Genomic DNA, 23619 nt, shown 5'->3' with positions numbered 1-23619 from the left:
AGTCAAACCACAAGTTGATGACTCCATAACAGAGAGAAGTGGGAAATCATAGACATCAGGGTGGGAGGGACAGGTGGGCATTCTAGCACCCCTGCTCAAAGCAGGACAGTCATGAAATATCGAGCCAGGGCTTGTCACCGGACCTAAAAATAAAAAAAAGCAAAAAATACGAAGGCCGATTCCACAACTCCGCTTGTAGACATTGCCATGCTCACACCCCTAGTGAAAAGATCACTGTTAAAAATGTGTGCTGTAACCGGGCATGACTCACCCCTGTGGCACCTCCTGCTGGTCACTCCTGGGAATTAACTCGAATTTTCAGCCAGAGCGCCCTCTGCAGGCTGGTGATCTGCCTTCTGCTACTGGCCCCGTGTCCCTCCCTGGACTCTGGTGCCCCTTTCACGTGGGGTTCTGCCCCCTGACAGTAACCCCCTTCTCCTTAGGGTTTCCCCTCCTTGGGAACCCTCCACTCTAGCCCCACTTTGCCTCAGTATTGGCTACTGACAGTCATTGTCTAGCCCCATGCCCTGGGGCAGACTGCAGTATCAGCCACTCATCAACAGCAAAGGGGTTTGGACCTGCTGCCTTGGCCTACCCCTGGGTTGCACCCTAGAACCCCAGTACCTCCTGGCCTAATTCTAGGCCACAGCCTGGGGCTTTCCAGGCAGGAGCTCCCCGGCTCCGCTGCCTTCCCCAGCCCTGCTTCACCCTAGGTACCTTGTCTGGTCCCTTGCAGCAGCCAGGCCCTTCTCCCTCTGAACACAGAGACAGACTCTCTGGGCTCTTGGCTTCTCTGCCCTTTTATAAGGGTCTGTGGCTCAGTTTGGGGCGTGGCCCCAGCTGCTGCCACTTCCCCTAATCAGGTCAGCTTAAAAGGCTGCTTTCTCCAGCCCCAGCCCCTTTCCTGGGCTGTTTTAACCCCTTCAGGGCCGGAGCAGGGATCCACTCTGCTACAGTGCCTTATTACTAATTTGAATTTGTCAGGCTTCAGATTCCAGCCATTGATTCTTTTGCTTAGGTCAAAGAATCCTTTAGAACCTGGTACTCCAGCCTTCAAAAGAATTTTTGTAGCTCTTTTCTGAACCCTCTCCAATTCTTCTGCATCCTTTTAAAAATTTGGACATAAGAAGTGAATGCAGTATTAACTCACCACTTCATTTGCCTACGTATAATATTTAAGGGCCCCTGAAATCCTCAGAATCCCTGCTCAGCTGCCTCTTAACTCTGTAGACACCTAAATTCCCAAGGTGCGTAAGTTTCCATCAATGGACATGTGCAAAGCTACCTAACTGAAACTGACCCTATAGCCTGGGGGATAAGACAGTCAACTGGGATGTGGGAGAGTCAGGTTCACTCTTGCAGAGTGTTTGTTCTTTGGCGGGGCACAGGGCCAGTGCAACCCATTAGGTGACCTAGACGGTCGCCTAGGGCACTAGCATTTTGGGGGGCAGCATTTTGGGTTGGCGACCAGATGGTTGGCCGCCCTAGTCATCATCGGGATTTAGGCAGAGGGACTTGGGGCACGGGGAGGGTCGCCTGCAACAAGTAAGGGGGGGGTGTGGCACACAGGGGAACCGCTCCCCACCCCAGCTCATCTCTGCTCCACCTCCTCCCCTGAGCTCGCCGCCCCGCTCTGCTTCTCTCCCTTCCAGGCTTGCGGTGCCAATCAGCTGTTTGGCGCTGCAAGCCTGAGAGGTGGGAGAAGTGGAGCAGCAACGGTATGCTCGGGGAGGAAGTGGAGCAGAGGTGAGCTGGGGCAGGGAGCTGCCACACGGCTCCCCAGGCCGGGGGTAGCTGCTATGGGGGGCAGAGCCTCAGGGCAGATGGGGGAACAGAGAGCTGCTACAGGGCTGGAGGGGGCGCAGGGTGGAAGTTTCGCCTAGGGTGCGAAACATCCTTGCACCCACCCTGGCGGGGCAGGTTATTGTCCTAAGTTTAGAGCAGGGGTAAGCGTGCCAAAGGCGGCACACGAGCTGATTTTCAGTGGCACTCACACTGCCCGGATCCTGGCCACCGGTCTAGGTGGCTCTGCATTTTAATTTAATTTTAAATGAAGCTTCTTAAACATTTTAAAAACCTTATTTACTTTGCATACAACAATAGTTTAGTTATATATTATAGACGTATAGAAAGAGACCTTCTAAAAACCTTAAAATGTTTGACTGGCACGCGAAACCTTAAATTAGAGTGAGTAAATGAAGACTCGGCACAGCACTTCTGAAAGGTTGCCGACCCCTAGTTTAGAGTATATTTGTTAGATATTTCTGGCTCTAAACACTCCTTCTCTAAACCTTGAGTTTGAGTTTGTAGTGCCTTTGCCCTTTACACCCTCCCTTTGCATCACTGATTAACCCTGTCCTGGCTGCTCATGCTAGTCTCCACCCTAGATAAGCTTTCCTATCCATAAGATGCAGGACATCCCATTCATACAGACTCCTCTCCCACTGAAATGTGACCCCAACGTTCCACATCATCAAAACTTCAACTTCATGTCAGTCATATAGTCAGTGATTCATCATCAGTTTTTTCTGCCTTTTCTCACTCATAGGCCTGGTAGGACCTCTGAGAAGAGTGGACTTTCTTCTCCTTCAACAATCTGTGTAGTCCCACATGATGCTGTAACACTGGTTTCAACGTGTATCTTCAGCAGCAGAGATTTGCCAGGTGACTTCAGAATTCCATCCAATCTTGCAGTAACATCACACGTCTTAGTTCCTGTTGTCCTTGTGTCCCTTTCTAAAGCCTCTGCCCACTCTTCTTAATACAGACTCACCACTGACAATTGCTTGTCATCTTAGGCATTTTTGGGGTATAAAGTAGCAATCCCCAAGTGCATCCCCTATAGTTTTCTGTTCCATTCTCATAAGGACATAACAGCAGCCATACTGGGTCAGAGCAAGGCCCCTCTAGCCCAGTGTCCAGTCTTCTGACAGTGGCCAGTGCCAGGTGCCCCAGAGGGAATGAAGAGAACAGGTAATCCTCAAGTGATCCATCCCCTGTCAGCCATTCCCAGCTTCTGGCAAACAGAGGCTAAGGACACCTGCCATGCCTATCCTGGCCATTCATCAACAGGTAATTCTTCAGAGACATTCTAGGTAGTCACCTCACTATCATCCCCATTTTACAGATTGGAAATTGAGGCACTGGGCAACTAAGTGACTTGCCCAGTACCTTTCAGGATGTTTGTGGCAGAGCCAGAATTGAACCCCTGTCTCCGACAGGCCAGGCTAAGTGCTCTAACCACTGGATCGTCCTTCCTCTCTGGTGGGGAATTGCAAAAGGAGATTCCCTATATTATGTGGCCCACATAAGGACAGGGCACAACACCCATGCCTGTGAGTACCTACACAGGAAGAAGGTATCAAATAATGGAAGACTCTTTCATTTATCAGCCTAGCTGAGGCATAATGAGATCCATTAGCTGGCAGTTGAAGTTAGAAAAAGTCAAACTGGAATGAAGATGCAGTGTTTTAACAGTGAGGGTAATTATTAACTGGAATAGCTTCCTAATATATTTGGGAGATTCTCTACCATTTGGAGCCTTTACTCAAAATTGTATGTCTTTCTTAAAGTTATGCTCCAGCTCAACCATGAGTAATTGTGATGGATGAAAGAATCACTGGGTGAAAATCTGTGACCCATGTTCTGCAGAAGGTCAGACTAGATGATCAGTGTGGTCCCTTGTGGCCTTGGAATCTATGATGAGGGACCACTCAGTCCTTGTTCCCTCCTGGTAACAGCTCAGCGAGAAAGAACAATGCCATAGCCCCACCCTTCAACATACTAGCCTGCAAAGTGGGGCACGCATACCAGGGAAAGCACCCTATGTTATCCTAACATGTGCCCTGCCCCCGTGTGCACTGAATAGTCCCATAAGAGGCACCATCTGTCCCAGTGTGCCTCCTAGGATGACACAGCTGCTCTATCCTACAAAGAGCATCACACAGAGTATGCAACTGAGCCCTGTAGATTTGTTTTGATTATTCCTCACTTTTCCTCTTTTTTTCCCATTTGTTTATCTTTCCTTGAAATGCTTTGAATTAAGGAGGATTTAATTCAGTGGGGCAGAGATGACACACACACAGTGTTTCAACCTTCACTTCCCAAAACAGGTTACATTAATAGATTCACAGATTTTAAAGTAAGAAGAGACCATTATGATACTCAAGTCTGACTTCTCACAGGCCACAGAATTCCACCAAATGATAGCTGCATCAAGCCCATAAGTTCTGATTGAATGAGAGAGAATCTTTTACAAAGTCATCTGATCTTGACAGTCAGTCTAGGCTTTTCCACCTATCAGATGGAAAGGGGAACAAACTTTCATTTTAAAAAAATATATTTCTAGACATCATGGCTATGAAGGAAACCAAACTGGAACAATGTATAGACTGAAGCAGCATAAAGCAGGAGGCTGAGTTACCCCATGGGGCAAACTTCTTATTATTTAAAACAAGTTTGGTGCTGATGATGTGCTCATCCATGTGCAAAACTAACTGAAGCCAAGCCCTGCCCCAAAGAGCTACCAATCCAAAAGGTAATGATGTGGTTACAATGCAGCTTATTCCTACCTGTCAGGATTGTCTGAGGCACAGACAGAGTCGATGAGCCCCACATCCAGGGTTCCCTTCACAGGAGGAGAGACAGACATTTATCAACAATGTACATCCTAAAGCAGAAACATTTTCCTTCCTCATAAAAATCAAGAACCAAAGCTTTGCTTCTAAATTCTATCTGCTTTAATACGAGCGAGTCAGTGATAGAGAGGAAGGGCGATATGAGGCAGACTTCTATGTTCTGCAGACAGAAAGATGATGCAGAACTCCACACAGGAGCTGTGATGGTCAGTCAGCATTATGAAGCTCTGGGAAAACTGCATCTCTACCTCCCAGTCTCAGAACAAACAAAATATATTGGTATTCTCTTTATACAAATCTCCTCCTCCTGTATTTACTGTACTCCAAACCCTGTTTGGCCTCCCCAAACCAACCAAGACCACCATCAGTGATGAAACTCACTTTGCCCCACTCAAACTGCCAAAGATTTCTTGTCTCTGAACGATTCATCCCTGCTCTGCCCTTTCTTAAACCAGTTTTGAAGTCTGCCTGTCTGTAAATCATTAACTGTTCTGCCCATGGTAACTGTGCATAGCTTACTTACACTGTTCAGGAACTATTTCAATGCTGAGTTGGAAATACCTGCACAAGACTGACAGAACAATAATAGCTCTAAACATCCAACTTGCCAGGAACCTGGTCCACTAGTAACTCACCACCGCATTCTTCGGATTTGCCTGTTCATCTTGCATTTCCCTCAGCTGTTGGGCTGTGGCACCGTGCACTCGGCTCAGGACATTAAACCAACCACTAACAATAAGAACAAAACCAAGGTTAGGATTGATGCAGTGAAACTAGATGATCAGATTGAGATGGAAACAGAAACCCACCATCCCATGGAAGAATTATTTCACTCACTTCCTTCCTATAACTCTCCAAAAGTGCCTCAGCCCTCTGACCCTGATGGAAGCTCACCTTTTTCCCAACTGTCCATTTATTCCTGGAATATCTACATAAGCTCCCAGACACCTGGCCTCACCAACTCCTTGGCAACTGCTCCTACACAATCCAACTCCCCACAGCCAGCATGAGGAATTAGAAGTGGGTTATATGATGCACACCTGTTAGTGGACTTGGGAGAGGTTTCAGCAATGGGAAGGCAAGACGGGTTGGGACTCATTCCAGAAAAGAGTTCTGACCTGCCTCCAATCCCAAAAACCTTCTTGAACTAGCTCCCTTATCTGACCTTTGTATAAACCCTAAAATCAGACTGTTTCCAACTGGTCAGTTTTATGCTTTAACTCCCTGCTAACAGAGAGTTTCGCAAGGGAGTCTGGAAGGGGAGTGGGAAGGGAGCAGGGGTCCCTTGCCGGTTCTATCTGTTTCCCTTTATTCCCCTTAAAACCTATAAAACAAACTACATTCAAAACTTCTTGCTTTAAATAACACTTCCATTAATTAGGAGACAATGCAGGCAAAAGCCAAGCTGCAGAGTGGGGGCTATCCAGTTTATTGCACTGAGTGCAGCATGTATGATTACCTGCCTTGTGGGTGGGTGGTGTATGTGTGCAGTCGGTGCAAGGAGCTCCTGGCCCTCAGAGACCATGTACGGACTTTGGAGGCCAGGATGGCAGAACTGGAGGAGCTAAGAGAGGCAGAGAGGTATGTTGATGAGGCTTTCGGGGACACTGTAGAATTGTCCCACCTCCGCTCAGACAGCCCCTGTGCTGTTGGGGAGGATGAAAGGCCCAGGGAAGCAGAGCAGTCAATGGGAGCAGAGGGAAACCTTTCCATAGTTGGGACCCTCCTTCCAGATGGTGCTGGGGTTGCTTCTCGCACTGAGGTTACCTCTCCGAGGGAGAGAACTCCAGTTGCTAGGAAAAGGCAGGTGTTAGTAATGGGAGATTCGATCATTAGCAACATAGATAGCTGGGTTTGTGATGACCGGGAGAACCATATGGTGACTTGCTTGCCTGGTGCGAAGGTTGCGGATCTCTCGAGGCATCTAGACAGACTTATGTGTAGTGCTGGGGAGGAGCCAGTGGTCGTGGTACATGTAAGGTCCCAATGATCATAGGGAAGGGTAGGAGAGATATCTTGGAGGCCAAATTAGGCTGCTAGGGAAAAGACTGAAATCCAGGACCTCTATGGTGGCATTCTCAGAAATGTTCCAGTTCCACGCGCAGGGCGGTAGCAGGCGAGCTTCAGAGTCTCAATGAGTGGATGAGATGAATGTGTAGAGGAGGGTTTACATTCATTAGGAATTGGGGAAACTTTTTGGGAGGGGGGGAGCCTATACAGGAGAGATGGGCTCCACCTGAACCCAAAGTGGAACCGACTCCTGGCACTAAACATAAAAAGATTGTAGGCAGTTTTAACAAGGAGATGGGGAAAGCCAACTGCTGCAGAGGAGCACAGTGGATCAGACAGTGACTTCTCTTAGGGGAGAGTCTAATGATGAGAATCTCCAGTTATAGTCAGGAGCAGAGGGATGGAAGAGGATAATGTAAGGGACAGATCAGATGATAACATTCACATAAAAGATTCTGATCACATCAGAAAAGGAGACAAATAAATAGGGCATAGTTTTTAAAGTGCTTGTACACAATGCTAGAAGTCTAAAAACAAGATGGGTGAACTAGAGTGCCTTGTGATAATAGGAGGAATACTGATATAATAGGCATCACAGAAACCTGGTGGACTGAGAGCAATGAATGGGACACATCATTTCCGGGGTACAAAATATTTGGAAGGACAGAACAGGTCGGGGGGTGGGGAGTGCACTAAATTGAAAGAAAATGTGAATCAATATAAAGTAAAATCTTAAGTGAATCCACAAGTTCCATAGAATCTCTATGGATAGAAATTTCATGCTCTAATAAAAATACTAACTATAGGGATCTATATTGACCACACTGACCAGGACACTGATAGTGATGATGAATGCTAGGGAAATTAGAGAGGCTATCAAAATTAGAACTCAATATAGTGGGGGTTTTCAATTATCTCCATATTGACTAGGAACATTTCACTTCAGGAAAATGCAGATAAAATTTCTCGATACTTTAAATGACTGTTCATGGAAGCAGCTGTATGAGAGACCCATAGGGAGAGGTAACTCTAGATTTAGTCTAGTGGAGGCGCAAGAAGCTGGTCCAAGAGGTAACTATACAGGACCGCTTGGCATTAGCAACCATATACAATAGCATTCAACATCCCTCTGCTGGGAAGAACATCTCAACAGCCAACACTTGTGCTTTAATTTCAAAAGGGACTATGCAAAAATGAAGGGGTTTAGGTTAAACAGAAGTTAAAAAAGTACAGTGACTAAAGTGATCCCTGCAAGCTGCATTGGATGCTTTTTAAAGACACCATAACTGATGCCCAACTTTCAATGTATACCCCAATTTAGAAACACAGTAAAAGAACTAAAAAGAGCCACGTGGCTTAACAACCATATAAAAGAAGCAGTGAGAGATAAAAGACTTCCTTAAAAAGCAGAAGTCAAATCTTAGTGAGGCAAATAGAAGGGCATAAACACTGCCATTAAGTGTAAGAATGTATAAGAAGCCAAAGAGGAGTTGAAATGGGCTAGCCAGAAAACTCCAAAAGGTAATAACAAATTTTTAGTACATCAGAAGTAGGAGCCTGCTAAACAACTAGTAGGGCCCTGCTGATCGATAATATAAAGGAGCGCTTGCAAGACGATAAAGTCACTGCGGAGAAAACGAAATGGATCTTTGCCTTCAGTCTTCAAGACTGAAGATGTTAGGGAGATCCCAACCTGAGCCAGCTTTTGTAGGTGATAATCTGAGGAACTGTCACAGATTGAAGTGTCACTAGAGGTGGATTTTTTGGAATTATTGATATAACTACACTTAACAAGTCACTCAGGACCAGATGGCATTCACCCAAGAGTCTAAGAACTCAAATTCAGTGGGTGGAACTATAACTAAGGTTTGTAACCTTCTAAATCGCTCTGTACTCAATGACTGGAAGTTAGCTATGTAACACCAATATTTAAAAAGGGTAGAGGTGATCCGGCATATTACAGACCGCGTAAGTCTAACATCAGTAACTGGGTAAATTAGTCGAACATAGTTAAAAATAAAATTGACAGGACACATTGAAAAACATAAAACGTTGAACAATAGTTCAATGATGGTTTCTGTAAGGGAAATCGTGTTCTTACTAATCTAGTAGAGTTCCTTTGAAGGGTCAACAAACATGTGGAAAGGGGATCAGTGGATATAGTGTACTTAGTTTCCCGAAGCCTTTGACAAGGTCCCCACAAAGGCTTACGTAAATTAGCTGTCATGGGATAAGAGGGAAGTCCTTTCATGGACTGAGAACTGGTTAAAAGACAGGGAACAAAGGGTAGAGAATTAATGGTATTCTCAGAACACAGAGGTAACTAGGGTGTTCCCCAAAGGTCAGTCCTCGACCAATCCTAGTCAACTATTCATAAATGATCTAAGAGAAAGGGGTAAACAGGAGGGGCAAAGTTTGCCAGATGTACTAATTGCCTCAAGATAGTTAAGACCAAGCAGACCTGTGACGACTTCAAAAAGATCTCACAAACTAAGTGATTGGGCAACAAAATGGCAAATGAAATTTAATGTGGATAAATGTAAGGAATGCACATTGGAAAAAATAACCCATTCATATCATACAATATGATGGGGGCTAATTTAGCACAACAAGTCAGGAAAAAGATCTTGGAGTCATCGTGGATAGTTCTCTGAAGATGTCCACGCAGTGTGCAGAGGCGGTCAAAAAAGCAAACGATGTTAGAATCATAAAAAGGGATTAGAGAATAAGACTGAGATTATTGCCCTTATATAAACCGATGGTATGTCCACATCTCGAATACTGTGTACAGATGTGCTTCATTTCAAAAAAGTATACTGGCACTAGAAAAGGTTCAGAAAAGGGCAACTAAAATGATAGGGGTTTGGAGAGGGCCATATGAGGAGAGATTAGAGGCGTAGGATTCTCAGCTTGGAAAAAGAGGAGACTAGGGGGATATGATAGAGAGATCTAAATCATGAGTGATGTTGGGAAAGTGGATAAGGAAAGTATTTACTTATTCCCACAATACAAGAACTAGGGGTCACAATGAATGGTGAGCAGAAGTTGAACTAAATACAGGAGTTCTTCTTCACGCAGCGCACAGTCAACTTGTGGATCCTTACCTCAGGAGGTTGTGAAGCTAGGGCTATAACAGCATTTAAAAGAGAACTGATAAATCACTGTGGGTTAGTCCATTAATGGCTATTAGCCAGGATGGGTAAGGAATGGTGTCCCTAGCCTCTGTTTGTCAGAGGATGGAGATGGATGGCAGAAGAGAGCTCATTTGATCATTGCCTGTTAGGTCCTCTCCCTCTGGGGCACCTAGCATTGGCCACCGTCAGTAGACAGGATACTGGGCTAGATGGACCTTTGGTCTGACCCAGTATGGCCGTTATTGTGTTCTTATGTAAAGGGAAGGATATGAAGTTACTTGGCTGTGACAGGGATTCCTGTTCCAGCCACAAGGCTTGAGAGTGAATCAGTCCTGGAGAGCCAGCAGAGAGCTCATCCCACTCTAAACTTCAGATAAGAAGCATCTGGGTTTTGTAGAGGTGTCACTAACAAAAGCTCTAAAACGACAGTGGTTTGCCCTTTCTAGTGCAGCTGCAGGTGCTTTCATCTTCCTCGGAATGGATGTTGCTATGGTGAGGCCAAGGGCTGACATTTAATACTTATTTCTGCCATCTGGCCAGGATACCAGAAGGGAAGGATATGAGTCATTCTCTGGGTTTACATTGCTGAGGTTTTATCAGATGACTCTGCAGACTCTGATAAACTATAGCTTTCACTCTGAGTCCTGAATAAAACAAATTCCCTCTGCAGGTTGCCTCAGTCATTTACAGAAACCATGAATGGTTGGCATTGTTCACCTTGGATTTTATTTAATAAATAAATCAGCTAATAGATATTACAGTTATAATAAGTGTTGCATGAAAAACTGTTCTTATCAAAGTCATGCTTAACTTAGGCCACATTACAGAAGCAAAAGGTAATGTATACTCTCAAGAAAGAGAGCTGTCGTGGAACAGTGGGCAGAAGGAAAGAAGTTCCGTAACTACATGAACACGGACTAAATTTCCATTTAATTTCTGGGGATGGGGAGTCCACAGATGATATCTGTTGTTAGAGAAGTATGTAATGAAGCTCAGGAACAAATCCTTTCTCGTCCCAGTGGAGGAAACTTAAGGGACTTTCCAGGGCAGAGTTGAGATTCATTGCAGGAACAGCATGGGAGAAACCCAGTAATGAATGAAGATGGATAATAAATTCCCTCTTGTACCTGGCATCTTCTGGTGACTCTGCCACAATGTGGTAAATTCTCTCCTCAGTCACAATATCCAGAGCATTCTCCTTCTCATGAATATCCACAATCTCCCTGTAACACAGTGAACAGTGAGACCCAGCAAGCTGAAAAACTTCCATAAGCATCACATTTACTCCATATGCCTGATTTTTCATGCTGTACAATTCACTGTAGAAAATGAAATGAAGGGTGCCTGGCATGTCAACACATTTGTTGAAACACAGGAATTCCACTGGTCAATAGCAAGAATTTCTGAATCCCCCTTAAAATGGCTATGCAGCTAACCTATACAAAGGTAGATGGCACACATACCAATTTAATACTTTCTTTAAACCAGTCAGCAAACAGAGATTTGAGTGGCCAAAAAAAACGAGGAGGTGGACAGGTGGGGCTACTTACACCAGCCATGACTGCTCATTCGTTTTGTTTCTTGATGGGGCTGTCAATTGCAGTTAACTCAAGTGATTAACTCAAAACAAATTAACTCAATTAAAAAAATTAATTAAATTAAATAATAAAATTAAAACAGTTTTAATTGCACTGTTAACCAACAATAGAATACCATTTATTTAAATATTTTTGGATGTTTGGATGTAAATACTGTGCAATGCTGGCTACAACAGTGCCATACAAATGCCTGTTCTCACAAGATCCATCCCTTATCGCCTGTCTCACTTTCAGGTGACACTGTAAATAAGAATTGGACAGTATTATCTTCCAAAAATGTAAACAAACATGTTTGTCTTAGTAATTGGCTGAACAAAAGTAGGACTGAGTGGACTTGTAGGCTCTTTTTTACATTGTTTTATTTTTAGTGCAGTTACGTAAAAAAACAATTCTACATTTGTAAGTTGCACTTTCACAATAGAGATTGCATTACAGTACTTGTATGAGGTGAGTTAAAAATACTATTTCTTTTGTTTATCTTTTTTACCGTGCAAATATTTGTAATAAAAAATAATATTAAGTGAGCACTGTACACTTTGTATTCTGTCTTGTAAGTGAAATCAATATATTTGAAAATGAAGAAAACATCCAAAAACATTTAAATAAATAGTATTCTATTATTGTTTAACAGTATGATTAAGTATGCAATTAACTGTGGTGTTTTTTTAATCACAAGATTAATTTTTAAAATAGTTTGACAGCCCTATTTCTTGGTACTCTAGATGGAGAGAGTATGAGGGTCTGATTTAATCTCTGAGTGCTACTAGGGAAAGACAGGATGCCTGGCTCTAGCAGCCAAAAATTTGCCCACAGGTTGGGGGAAGACACAGCAATATAACTTACCCACAATCAAACTCCACTAGGAACCCTGGAGTTGTCTGGAATAGCACTGAGGCAGATGGAGTCAGCGCATGGGCAATGTGTTGAATTAGTGCCTCTCCTGGACAACCTCTGTCAGTCTGGAGTCTGAAGCTGCTCCCTAGACTAGACAAAGAACTAGAAAATGTACAATAGGGAGCAATCCTGCTCCCCCAGAGATCGATTGGATGATCCAACAGGATTTTCCTTCACTACCCTCAGATTCCTCTAACTCTATACAATATTTCTAGGATAGTGCAGCAGCTCTTATCACTAGTGATATGGACAGAGAATGTTGGACTTTTATTGGGTTTGTTCTTCTCACTCACTTTGCCCTTCTGATGTCTATCGTCCCCTTCAGTTTTTCCTCACTGTCATTCTCAAAGTACATCAACTTAGATTCTCGAAGAACAAACCAGCGGCGCTTCCAGTTACGGCGAGACAGAGTTGACATGCCGCCTCCTTTTTTATAGAGCCAGCCTGACTTCAGGGCCTCTTGCTTAGTTCGGAACCACATGAAGGCCTCATTCTTCAGAACACACCATCGCCGTCTCCATGGATTCATCAGACCCCCTGCAGAAAGGAGAGAGTGTGATACATTATCAAATTTGCAGCATCGTGCATCTCCCTAGTCTGCCCCATGTGTCTCATTTAGACATCTGGGCACCATTTCAGATCTGTGCCTGGCCACACATAGCAGGAATTGAGGACTGGAATAGAAATAAGGCTGGGAGTAGGGATTGACCAAAGAAAGAACAGAATCAGACGTTGAACCAAACATGAACAGTTTCTGAGAAGTGAAAAGTGCACTCTGGTTTTGTTTTCTTGTAGAATTTGTGGAAATTCTCACTTGCTTCTCATTTTTTGGTTCGCTGTTTGTCTGAAGCACCAAGATGCTGTTACAAATGTGCATCCTGAAGTTTTTGTGGCCTGCTTGAAATCAGGAAACACTGAAAAGCTAGAGAAAAAGAACAGACTTCACAAAATTTTCATCTTAAAGATGGCTGAACAATCTGCAGGGAACCATGGCACCTTCTGAGGTTCTTCCCATCAGCACATAGTAAAATCACTGATTCAGGAATTCCTGCAAAGTAAAGACCGGCACCAACAATGACAACTCCTCCCCATGCATGCAATACAAACAGAGGTTCCTCCTTCACTCTTTTGTATTTCTGCTCCAGAATGCACACGCTGCTTTCCCAAATTTGCAAAACTGATGGATGTTCACCACACTATTCTCTTGCTCTGTTGTTTACGCTGCCCCTTGCAGAACAGAGTCTGATCTATATGCAGATTTTAATACCAGAAGGGACCACTACAATTATTTAGTCTCACATTCTGCAGAACACGGGCCGCCATATCCTACAATGAGCACAATACCTTGTGACTGAGCTACAGGCATGTCCTTTAGAAAGAAATATTCAGTCTGAATTTAAAGACTTTGAGCCACATTCTGAAGCTGAGTTACATCATCTTTGGGCCACTCAGGTAGTGCAGAAGGATTGTAACACAGCAGTAAATGCCAAGCAGAAAACTACCCAGGTTCTGCCATGGCAGTCCTCCACCACCATGGGGGCCACGAAGGACATCTTAGGGTGAATGTGTACACCCATTTATTACAATTGTAAGCTCAACTGTGACAAGTGAGTGAAAATCCATAAAATATCACCATCACCTAATTCAAAAAATGTCAGTGGGAAAAGGTACAAAAGGGAGAGAGAATAACTAAATTAATCCAAACAAAAAGGCCTACTGATATAACTCAAGGACTGTGTTAAGATCATGTCTGTAAACAGAAGGAGTGTGGGACTGGAAATCAATGAATCCAAGTTGGTGTATCAACTTGGAAATTAGGCCTAATCGATAAACAAAATAATGAGGAGATTAGCCCATCACCCCCCTTTTGGAATCCTTAAATAAAAGACTTTGTGGGGAGAATTGGGCTGTCTGGCAACAACTGCTGGCTGGGAGATGGGTGGACCAGATGGAGAAGCTTCACCACCAAGGCTGTCAGCATTACCATCTCCTGGGACCCCAGAATCCACCGTTACTCTGTTGGGTCTTTCTCATCCTGATCCTGAGAGATCCTGGCCAGACCAGAGAGAGGGACCCATAGGACATCACAGACTCCACAGAATACCATGCAGCAATACCCACTGCACTGGGAACGCTTGGAACAAAAAGCCGGTCAAGGATGGGAAGGGGAGACAGAACTCAGCTGAGCTCCTGCCAGCTACTGCCCCTGGACTCACCCCATGGCCCCAGTATCCACCCTGAAGTACCACATGGGGAAGGAGCTCCCCACACTTTATAGGCAGAAAAGTGAAGAGAGGGCTTCCATAGGTATCCTCATCACCCACTTGGAAAACAACCATCTCCTGTTGTTAATTAACGTAGATAGTCCTGTAGCTGTGGGATTCTGCATAGTCTCTTTTACCTAGGGAGTTGGTGGAATCTCCTTCATTAGAGGTTTTTTAGGTCAGGCTTGACAAAGCCCTGGCTGCGATGATTTAGTTGGGAATTGGTTCTGCTTTGAGTAGGGGGTTGGACTAGATAGCTCCTGAGGTCCCTTCCAACCCTTATATTCTATGATTCTATGATTGTTTTCTAAACTGAACATTCCCACTCTTTCCTGTCTCTCTTTATCTGAAAATCTTTCTGTTGCTCTAATTATTTTCTTTATTTAACTGTGGATCCCTTCTATTTCCGCTATATCGTTTCTGAGTTAGAGACAACACACAAGATCACAGTATTATTGATTCAGAGAGTTAAAGGCCAGAAAGGACCATTAGATTATCTAGTTTGACATCCTATCTGTCACAGGACATTAAATTTCTCAGTTACTTCTATACTGAGGCTAATAAATTGGGTTAGATTAAAGCAGCGGTTCTCACACTGTGGGTTGGGACCCCAAAGTTTACAAAAATCTTTTATAATGGAAATTGTTAGGTAATTCAAATAAAGAAAAATAGAATCATAGAAATGCAGGGATGGAAGGATCTCAAGAGGTCATCTAGTTCATCCGCTCACACTGAGGCAGGATTAATTATACCTAGGCTACCCCAAAAGGTGTTTGTCTAACCTGTTCTTAAAAATCTCCAAGGATGTGGATTCCACAACCTCCCTAGGTAACCTGTTCCAAGCTGCAAGCTAAGCCAATTACTTCTTGTCCCACCCTCAGCAAACAGAATAACTGATCCTCTTTATAACAGTCTTTTATATATTTGGAGACTCTTCCCATGTTGCCAGGGCCGGTTCCAGTCACTAGCTGAGCAAGCTCGTGCTTGGGGTGGCAGATTATACAGGGTGGCTTCCGCCCAAACCTAGGGCAGCACGCACGCTTTTTGTGTGTGTGTGTGTGTTCGCTGCTCTGGCCGCCCTATAGGGGGCAGAGGAGGGGAGCGCCCTGCAGCAAACTCAGCAGGGCAGCCAGTGTCCTTCCCTCCCCGCCGACCAGAGGGGCACAGAGCCCTCCTGGCAGTCAGGGCCGCAGGGTGAGTATCCCGCTGAAGCCCTGGCCGCTTCCCTTCTCTCTCTCCTCCCCGCTCTCTCCCTCTCCCCCCCGATAGACCAGGTGCACACTCTGCAGCACAGGGAGTCCCCTCTAGGGGCCGCCCTGTAGGGTTTTTTTGTTTTGTTTTTTCCCCGCTTTGCCGGCCGCGCCGTGTCTCCACCCCCCACCCACCCCTGCGCGCTCTCCAGCCGCGCCCGTTTGTTTGTTTTGTCCCCCACTGCTTTGCCCATCTCGCCACGCACTCCCCTCCTCCCCCTGTCAAACCCAGATAACTAAGGGTTAAATGTTTCTTCACCTGTAAGGTAACAAAGGTAACCAAAACCTGGACCAGAAGACCAATCAGGAAACCGGATTCTCAAGAGCGAGGGAGGGAAGGTTTGGGTCTGTGTCATTGCTCTGGCTCTCAGCTATGAGAGGGGATCTTTTTCTTTTCTATTCTTAAGCTTCGAATACTTCAGTTTCCAAGTTGTAAGTACAAACGTAGAAAAAATAATCAGGCTGTTATTGTTTTTTTGTATTTACATGCGTGAGTTGCTGGAATGTTTTAAATTGGATATCTTTTGAATAAGACTCTTTATTTCCTTTTCTTTTTGAAAGGCAATTGAACGCTTTTATTGTCACTTATAATGCAGGAGATCATACGTTTTATGTCCTTTTTTTCTTTCTTTTTAATATAAAGTTTTCTTTAAGACCCTTTGTTTGATGTTTTTTCTCTCTGGTAGGCTAAGGAACGAAAGGGAGGGAAGATTCTCTGTGTTAGATCTACCTCGGAGGGTGAATCTCTGCAGCACTGAGGGAATGGTGGGAGGGGGAAGAGGAGATAGAATCCTTTTCGTTTCCTTGTATTGTGCTCTTGGTGGAAGAGAAGAGAAACATGTCTTGGAATTGGATGTAAAGACGTTGAGCATCAGTAACTCTCAGGTTAGCGCAGAGAGAAATTCCTGGGTGGGAGAGAGGTGGGGGAATAGTTATTTCCCTTTGTTAGGAAGACTCAGGCTTCTTGAGTCTTGGGGCCCCACAGGGATAGTTTTGGGGACCAAGTGTAACAGGCACTGGAATCTGGCTGGTGGCACGAGATCCAGATCAAAGCTGGTATTATGCTTATGAGGTTTCATGCAGGCACCCAGATTTTTTGGACGCTAAGGTCCAGATTGGGAAAGATGCTTATGATAGCTGCCCCTTTTTTTTTTTGCTTGGGGCAGCTAAAAAGCCAGAGCCAGCCCTGCATGTTGCCCCTCAGTGTTCTGTTCTCTAGATTAAACATGCCCAATTCTTTTAACCTTTCCTCATAGGTCATGTTTCTACACCTCTTATCTTTGTTGCATTTTGTTGCTCCCTCTCCAGTTGTTCTTTAAAGCACGGTGTCCAAAACTGAACATGGAACTCTAGTTGAGGCCCCAGCAATGCCAAGTGGAACAATTACACTACTTACATCACTCCTGTTACTACATTCCAGAGTGACATTTGCCCTTTTCATACTGTTGACTCATATGCAACTTGTGAGCCACTATACCCTCCCAGCCCTTTTCTGCTGTACTGCTGCCTAGACATTTTGTACGCATTCATCTAGTTTTTCCTTCCTAAGCATACTACTTTCACTGGTCTTGATTGTATTTCTATCACTGTTTGCTCTCTCTATTATAAAAAGGTATAGTGGAAGTAAATTAGAACAAGGGGACAATCAATTAAACTGAAAGGCAGCAAATTTAAACAGAAAAAAGGAAATACTTTTAACACAATGGATGATTATTTGTGCATCTGACTGCTGCTAGATTCTGCTGAGACCAACACCTTGGTAGAATTCAATAAAGGAGAAATTCTCAAAGCTGCCTAAGGGAAATAGGCACCCAATGCCAACTGGAAGTTATTTCCAATTCCAGTCAGAAGTTATGTCCCTATTTCCTTTAGGCTCCCTTGAAAGTCCCAGCCTCAAAGATTGTGAATTTTTATTGATCATGACAACATCCAAAATGACAATAGAAAGGGCTCAGTCATTAATCCTCCAGTTTCAAGGTATAAAACACTCACTAATTGAGGGGATTAGAAAAAAAACTTCCCCTCTAGACATGTTATTCCATAACTATCCACTTGGGGGGTTTCTTGTACCTTCCTCTGAAGCAGCTGGTACTGGCCATTGTTTTAGGGCTCATCTATGCAGTGACATCCAGGAAAATTAATCTGAATTAACTGAAGTGGATTAGTTAAACTGCACTAAACCACACTGATTCAGAATTAAAGTGACCTTAATTTGGTTCCACTCAATTCACTTTGGAAGTGAATTAAACTAAACCAAATTAAGGCCACTTCAATTTTTACTAACAGGGATTTAGTGCTTATATTCTGGCAGGGGGAAGCGGCATGACTGTGAACTTGCTTTCCCGAAGGGTCTCTACCTGGTGCTATCTCCCAGCAACCTGAAATCCTCCTTCCTCCCTGGCATTACCTCCTCTGTGGTCATGCAAGCATCCTAGAGATTATCCAGTCTTTACGTATTCCACCCAATATTTTGTGCTGTCTTATCTCCCCAGTGCTGTAGTTTAGTTTTGCTCATCTGAACTGCAAACACCTCAGTGGGCACCCTAATCTGGTGGGTATAAAAGGGTTTTGCTAACAGGGACATCCACTCTAATCCCTTCTATATCTCTCTTCTACAGAGATTTCTCATTTTTTCTTTGCTGGTTTGGATAAAATAAAGAGACAGAAAAAAATGTAAGTAGACAAATAAACAGGAAAAATGTGTGGAGAAAGGAAGGGAGAAGAGGCTGAGAGAACAAGATACTCTCAATGCTTTTGCGGAATAGACTACAGCCACTTACCCTTCATATAGAGATAACTGTGAAAATAGGGTGGTCCTGAGCCACTGAAGATTGTGACCCGGCCATTGCAGAATTCTTCGTCTGTGTCCATATAAACATCCACTTCCTCCTCACTGTCCAGAAACTAGAAAAAAAGGAAGAGATCAACTTCTCTAAGTTTCAGGAGGATGGGTACAGAACAAGAAGGATCCAGCAGCCACATAACCAGATGTAAAACTTGAGTCAAATGCTCCCATATGTCCCTTTTACACAAAGCAAACAATTAAAATAGGGGCTTGACACCTCACCCACTAGTTCCTAAAGCCAACATACTCAGCTAGCAATGAATTATTAAACAGGCAGGGAGCTGCCTCCAGTTACCTAAAGTGATAAACCCTCCTGCTTCTGGGCATAATCCAAAATTTACTTAGTAAGGTTAGAAAGATATTTTCCTTTTGAAAAGGTTCTTCTATAACTGACTATTGCAGGATTCCTTGCTCCTTCCTCCAAAGCCTCTCATACTGGCTGCTGTCAGAGGGAGGAAACTGGACTAGGTGTAGTACTGGTCTTATCCAGTATGGCAGTTCCTAAACTCCTATAATTGCTTCCTGATTATCAGATAATAAGCATATCCTTGGCTAAATGAACTCTAAGGCCGAAAACACAGAATATTATTATATGCCATTTAGCTTCTTTTCCAGCACACTGACTGGCTACTGTAAGTCTTTCTGCTTTCTTTGGGAATTGTCCTCAGAACTACAACCATATGCCCACAACAAAGATGGTTTCCTCAATTTCTGATGTTCTATCCCCATCCGTGGTAAGAGTGAGAGTCCGAAGAGGTGTATTTGCTGTGGGTCTGTTCATAGACAATTTCAAAGGCAGTACCTTGTTAGTACACAGATCTATCAGTACAATCATTGGACAGCTACTGAGAAATAACAGGTCACTGTTTATTCAAGTCTATGGTCCAATTGGCTACCAGTGGAACCTCAGCCAGAATGAAGTGCTACACATTTTCAAATCCTGATTGCTCTGTTTTGAATAATATTCACTCTGACTAAATGTGAGTTTAAAACTGATGAAGGCAGCCCCTTCATCCCTCCACAAACTGCATGCGCTCTCTATTCACTTCTCTCCTCTTCTCGCTCTCTGCCATTGCCATTCACTCTCCCTGATCTTCATTCTCACCCTTTCCCCTCTCATTCACTCTCCCTCTTGCTCACTGCATTAAAAATCAATTATTGCGGCACCTTCACCTCTTTGTGGGTCCCTGCATCTGCTGCTGTTGCCTGGCTCTTGCTGGTTTCCTGGGCTCTTGAAGGCCCTCAGGCTGGTGGGGGCAAGCACCACCCTTCCCCATCAAGCCAGAGGATAGCTACTGGGATCTTTGCTCCCATGGCCTTGGGAGGGGGAATTGAGCTGGGATCTTCATGTCCTCCTCCCCACAGACCTAGGGATGGGTGGGGGGTCTGCTTGGCACACTGCTTCAAGTTTAGGATCTATAGCTCTGACCTAGTGTTCCTTCACTCTTGCTCTAAAACTGCAGCATGGAAGGCGAGGGGAGTCCAGATTAAAGCTTCTGCCCAGCAGCTGCACCAGAAGACTGGTTCTGCTGAGCACTACTAGAAAAATGCAGCACAGGGTCACCAGAAGGAACCAAGGTCCTAGAAGCTTGAGCAGCTGCTGCTGCCACTCAGGTGTGGTGGGAAGATGCAACACTTCTAACATTACATCTATCCTAAAACTGATGGACATCAATGACAAATTCATGGAGTACTGTGCAACTTCTAATCAAGTATGCAGTGCTGCCAGAACCCAAATTTGGTAGTGTTGAAAGCAGGAGAAGGTTGAGGGGTAAGGAAAGTGGGGATGGCAATAATGAGGGGAAATCTAAGCTAGTTTAGAAACTTGGGTGCCAAGTTAGTATTAAAGAAGGGCAAAAACAAAAGAAAGCATTTTTAACGATATCCTGATTATAACAGTGTGTGTGATCCCCCTTTAAGGGAAAAGGTACTGCCAGCATGCCTTTTATTGGAGCTCAAGCACTTTAAGACAAGAAAAGTCTGAGAGATCTGGGCCCCAGAGGGACTGATGGGCGATCTAGTCCCAAATCATATGACAGAGGAACAATGTGACTAGAGTAGGGACTATATATATAGCAAGATCTGCTCTGGAGTAGAGACCTGCAGACCTCTACAGGGGGAGAGTCTGGGGTAGAGAACACTCAGCCCAGGAAAGGGACTGTGGAAAAAAGGCCTGTGGCTAGGTAGGACACAGGAAGACCTGGGGGAAACAAGAAGGAAATAATCTGATGTACAGTTGGCTAGATGTGTTTTGCTGTTGTGAGGTGTGTTTTTTAGTTTTGGTGGGGTTGGGGTTGGGATGTTTTGTTTTGTTTTGCCTTCCTCTTAAGCATCACAGACTGGCCATCGCTAGAGAGGAGACCCTGGACAAGCTAGACCAGTGCTCTGAGGTTGTAGGGAATTCTCTTTCTAGATGCCTGACTGATATTTCTTGCTCACATGCTCAGAGTCATGCTGATCATCAGATCTGGGCTTGGGAAGGAATTTCCCCTCAGCTCAGACTGGCTAGGATCTTGGGATTTTTTTCCCCTTCCTCTGCAACATGAGACATGGTTCACTGCTAGGATCATCTGGGCACCTATCCCTACCATTGCAGAAGCCTTGGGCATTGATGGTACCTTAGTTTCTCCCATCCTCTCCCTGTGGCACAGTTAAATCTCCTGAGGCCTGAAATGCTTTAATCTAAAGCATCTGAGTTTAATAGATGGGTATCTGGGTGAAAATTATTGGCCTGTGCTATACAGGACATCACACTAGATGATCTAAGGTTCCTTCTCAACTTAAACTCTGACTCTGTGAAAATGAAATATAGCACTTGAGTGGGCTTGAGGCCCACTGTAGTACTAACCTTTTTTAAGAGCCCAAGGCCAAAACTTTCAGTGAGTGACATCAAGCACCTCTGTAACCTCTGGGTCAGAGGGTTATAGTAACATGAGCATGACCAAGAGTGTTTCAATACAGCCAAATGCAAGGTGATACATGGGAACAGGTGACAAGGAATGGATCACTCAATGATTACCAGTTCTGTTCTTTCCCTCTGGGGCACCTGGCATTGGCCACTGTCAGAAGACAGGATACTGGGCTAGATGGACCATTGTCTGATTCAGTAGGGCCATTCTTATGTTCTTAAAGAACATAGGCTGTAATTGGAGGGTGAGAGAATTTATTCTGGAAAGGACTTAGGGGTCTTTATGGATAACCAACTGAATATAAACTCCAGTGTTATGCTGTTGTAAAAAGGGTTGGATTATAAACAGGGAACTACCAAGAAGCAGTAGGGAGGTGAAACTGCCTCTGCATACAGCGCTGGTAAAGCCCCTGCTAGAAAACTGTGACCAGTTCTACTCTCTTCATTTTAACAAGGATGTGAAAGAATAGTGAGGGCTCAAGTAAGAGCTGCAAGAATTATTGAAGATCTGGAAAACCCACCTTACAATAAAAGGCTTCAGGAACTAAAACTAGTGTATTACAGCGTAGGTAAGAAGCAATTTCATCACCATCTAAGAACCTACAAAAAGAGAAGTTATCTGACATAATGGGGTCCTTTAATAAAAACACCATAACAAGGTCCAAGGGCTGGAAGTTGAATTTGGAAAAATTCAAACTGGAAATATGATGCAATGTTTAAAACGTGTATGTAAAGAATCACTGGAACAGAACAGCATAGGAAGTGGTAAATCAATCTTCACTGGAGTTCTTACATAGAGACAGGATATCTTTCTAACAGATAAGATGTAGTTCAACCACAAGGCACTAGTCTCAACAGCGTGGTTTATCTGTCTAAGGCATCTTTAATGTACTTGTCCTCACAATACCTGTGGAAGGTAGGGAAGTAACATCACCATTTTACAGACAACTAAGGCTCAAGTATGTAGGAGTTGTGGTGCTAACAAAGGAGCCTAAATCTCATTTTTAAAATGGATTTAGGCACTTAGGAGTCTAAATCCCATGGACAGGCTCTTAAGTGCCTAAATTCATTTTGAAAATTATATTTAGGCTTCCAAATCAGAACTGATCACTCTGACCTCCTATATAACAGGAGATGGGCTAAGAGAGTATTATCTACTAATAACTGCACTCAAAGTGAGAAACCAGAGAATGAAAGCATCGGTCTGATATGCATTAAAAAGGCAAAGGTCAAAAATGCCAATAGAGCAAAACCGGCTTTCAGCTAAATGCAAAAATTCTTACCGAGTCTAGGCTGCCACGACTGGAGTCCATGCTGGTACCATGGGAACGCCTCAAGATCTCCTCACCATTTAGGGGCTCAGCCAAGGTGCTGCCAGTATCTCCAAAACCATCAAACTCCTCGTGGTCATAGTCAGACTCCACATCTGGTGGGAAGCTGTAAACTGGCTCTCCGATCTCCCCACTGTTACTCCTCAGGGTTTCTGAAACTGTGTTGTAAATACTTTCTGTGGTGTAAGATGGAGCACTGTGCTCCTCGGGGCTTTCCACAAGATGATCTGTAGTACTGTCTACCTCCACCTCACCCCTTCTTAGAAATGGTAGATTCATATATGTGTCTTCCTCAGTGGAGTTGTCGCTGGTTTTGGTGCAGTGTTGATCCAAAACAACCAGGCTGGGGACAGAGAGCCCCTCATCATCAGCATGAAAGCCTTCATCTACTTCCTCCTCAGCCAGAGGCGCCACAAGGCTGCAGTCAATGTTGAGGGTTCCATCATTGGAGAGTGAATGTTCTAGGCTTTGCACGGTTTCATCTAGGTTTCCAAAATCCAGTAGTTCCAAGAACTCTTGAGCAACCCTGGATGCTTCTTTCTCTAGCCTCTGGATCTCCTCTTCTCGCTGTCGGTTAATCTCATTCTTGGTGTTTTCGCAGGTGATGGACATGTGATCTACCTTCTGTTGCTGCTGTAGCTTTTCAATCTCCTTTTCCAGCCTTAGGATTTCCTCCATCTGCCTTCTCTCCTCTTCCTGCAGTGGGAGCTCCTCCTCCTGAGTCCTTAACACCTCCACCTTAAAGAAA

General features: G+C 44.2%; 1 protein-coding gene across 2 annotated transcripts in view; it reads right to left on the bottom strand.

Moving 5' to 3' along the window:
• Positions 1-23619, bottom strand: part of LOC116821324 (unconventional myosin-X-like) — a 290101-nt gene that overhangs the window by 59202 nt on the left and 207280 nt on the right. For both annotated transcript variants that reach the window (XM_032774422.1, XM_075070332.1), the window contains 6 exons: positions 22824-23609; positions 18568-18691; positions 12567-12810; positions 10909-11004; positions 5273-5366; positions 4572-4627 (listed from right to left, as the gene is read on the bottom strand). In XM_032774422.1, coding sequence (XP_032630313.1) covers positions 4572-4627; positions 5273-5366; positions 10909-11004; positions 12567-12810; positions 18568-18691; positions 22824-23609 — 1400 coding nt within the window. The remainder of the gene's footprint in view (positions 1-4571; positions 4628-5272; positions 5367-10908; positions 11005-12566; positions 12811-18567; positions 18692-22823; positions 23610-23619) is intronic.

Source organism: Chelonoidis abingdonii, chromosome 10 (genome assembly GCF_003597395.2).
Source record: "Chelonoidis abingdonii isolate Lonesome George chromosome 10, CheloAbing_2.0, whole genome shotgun sequence".
NCBI lineage: Eukaryota > Metazoa > Chordata > Testudines > Testudinidae > Chelonoidis > Chelonoidis abingdonii.
Note: the sequence above shows the minus strand (reverse complement) of the source record. Positions and strands in the feature narration are given on the sequence as shown.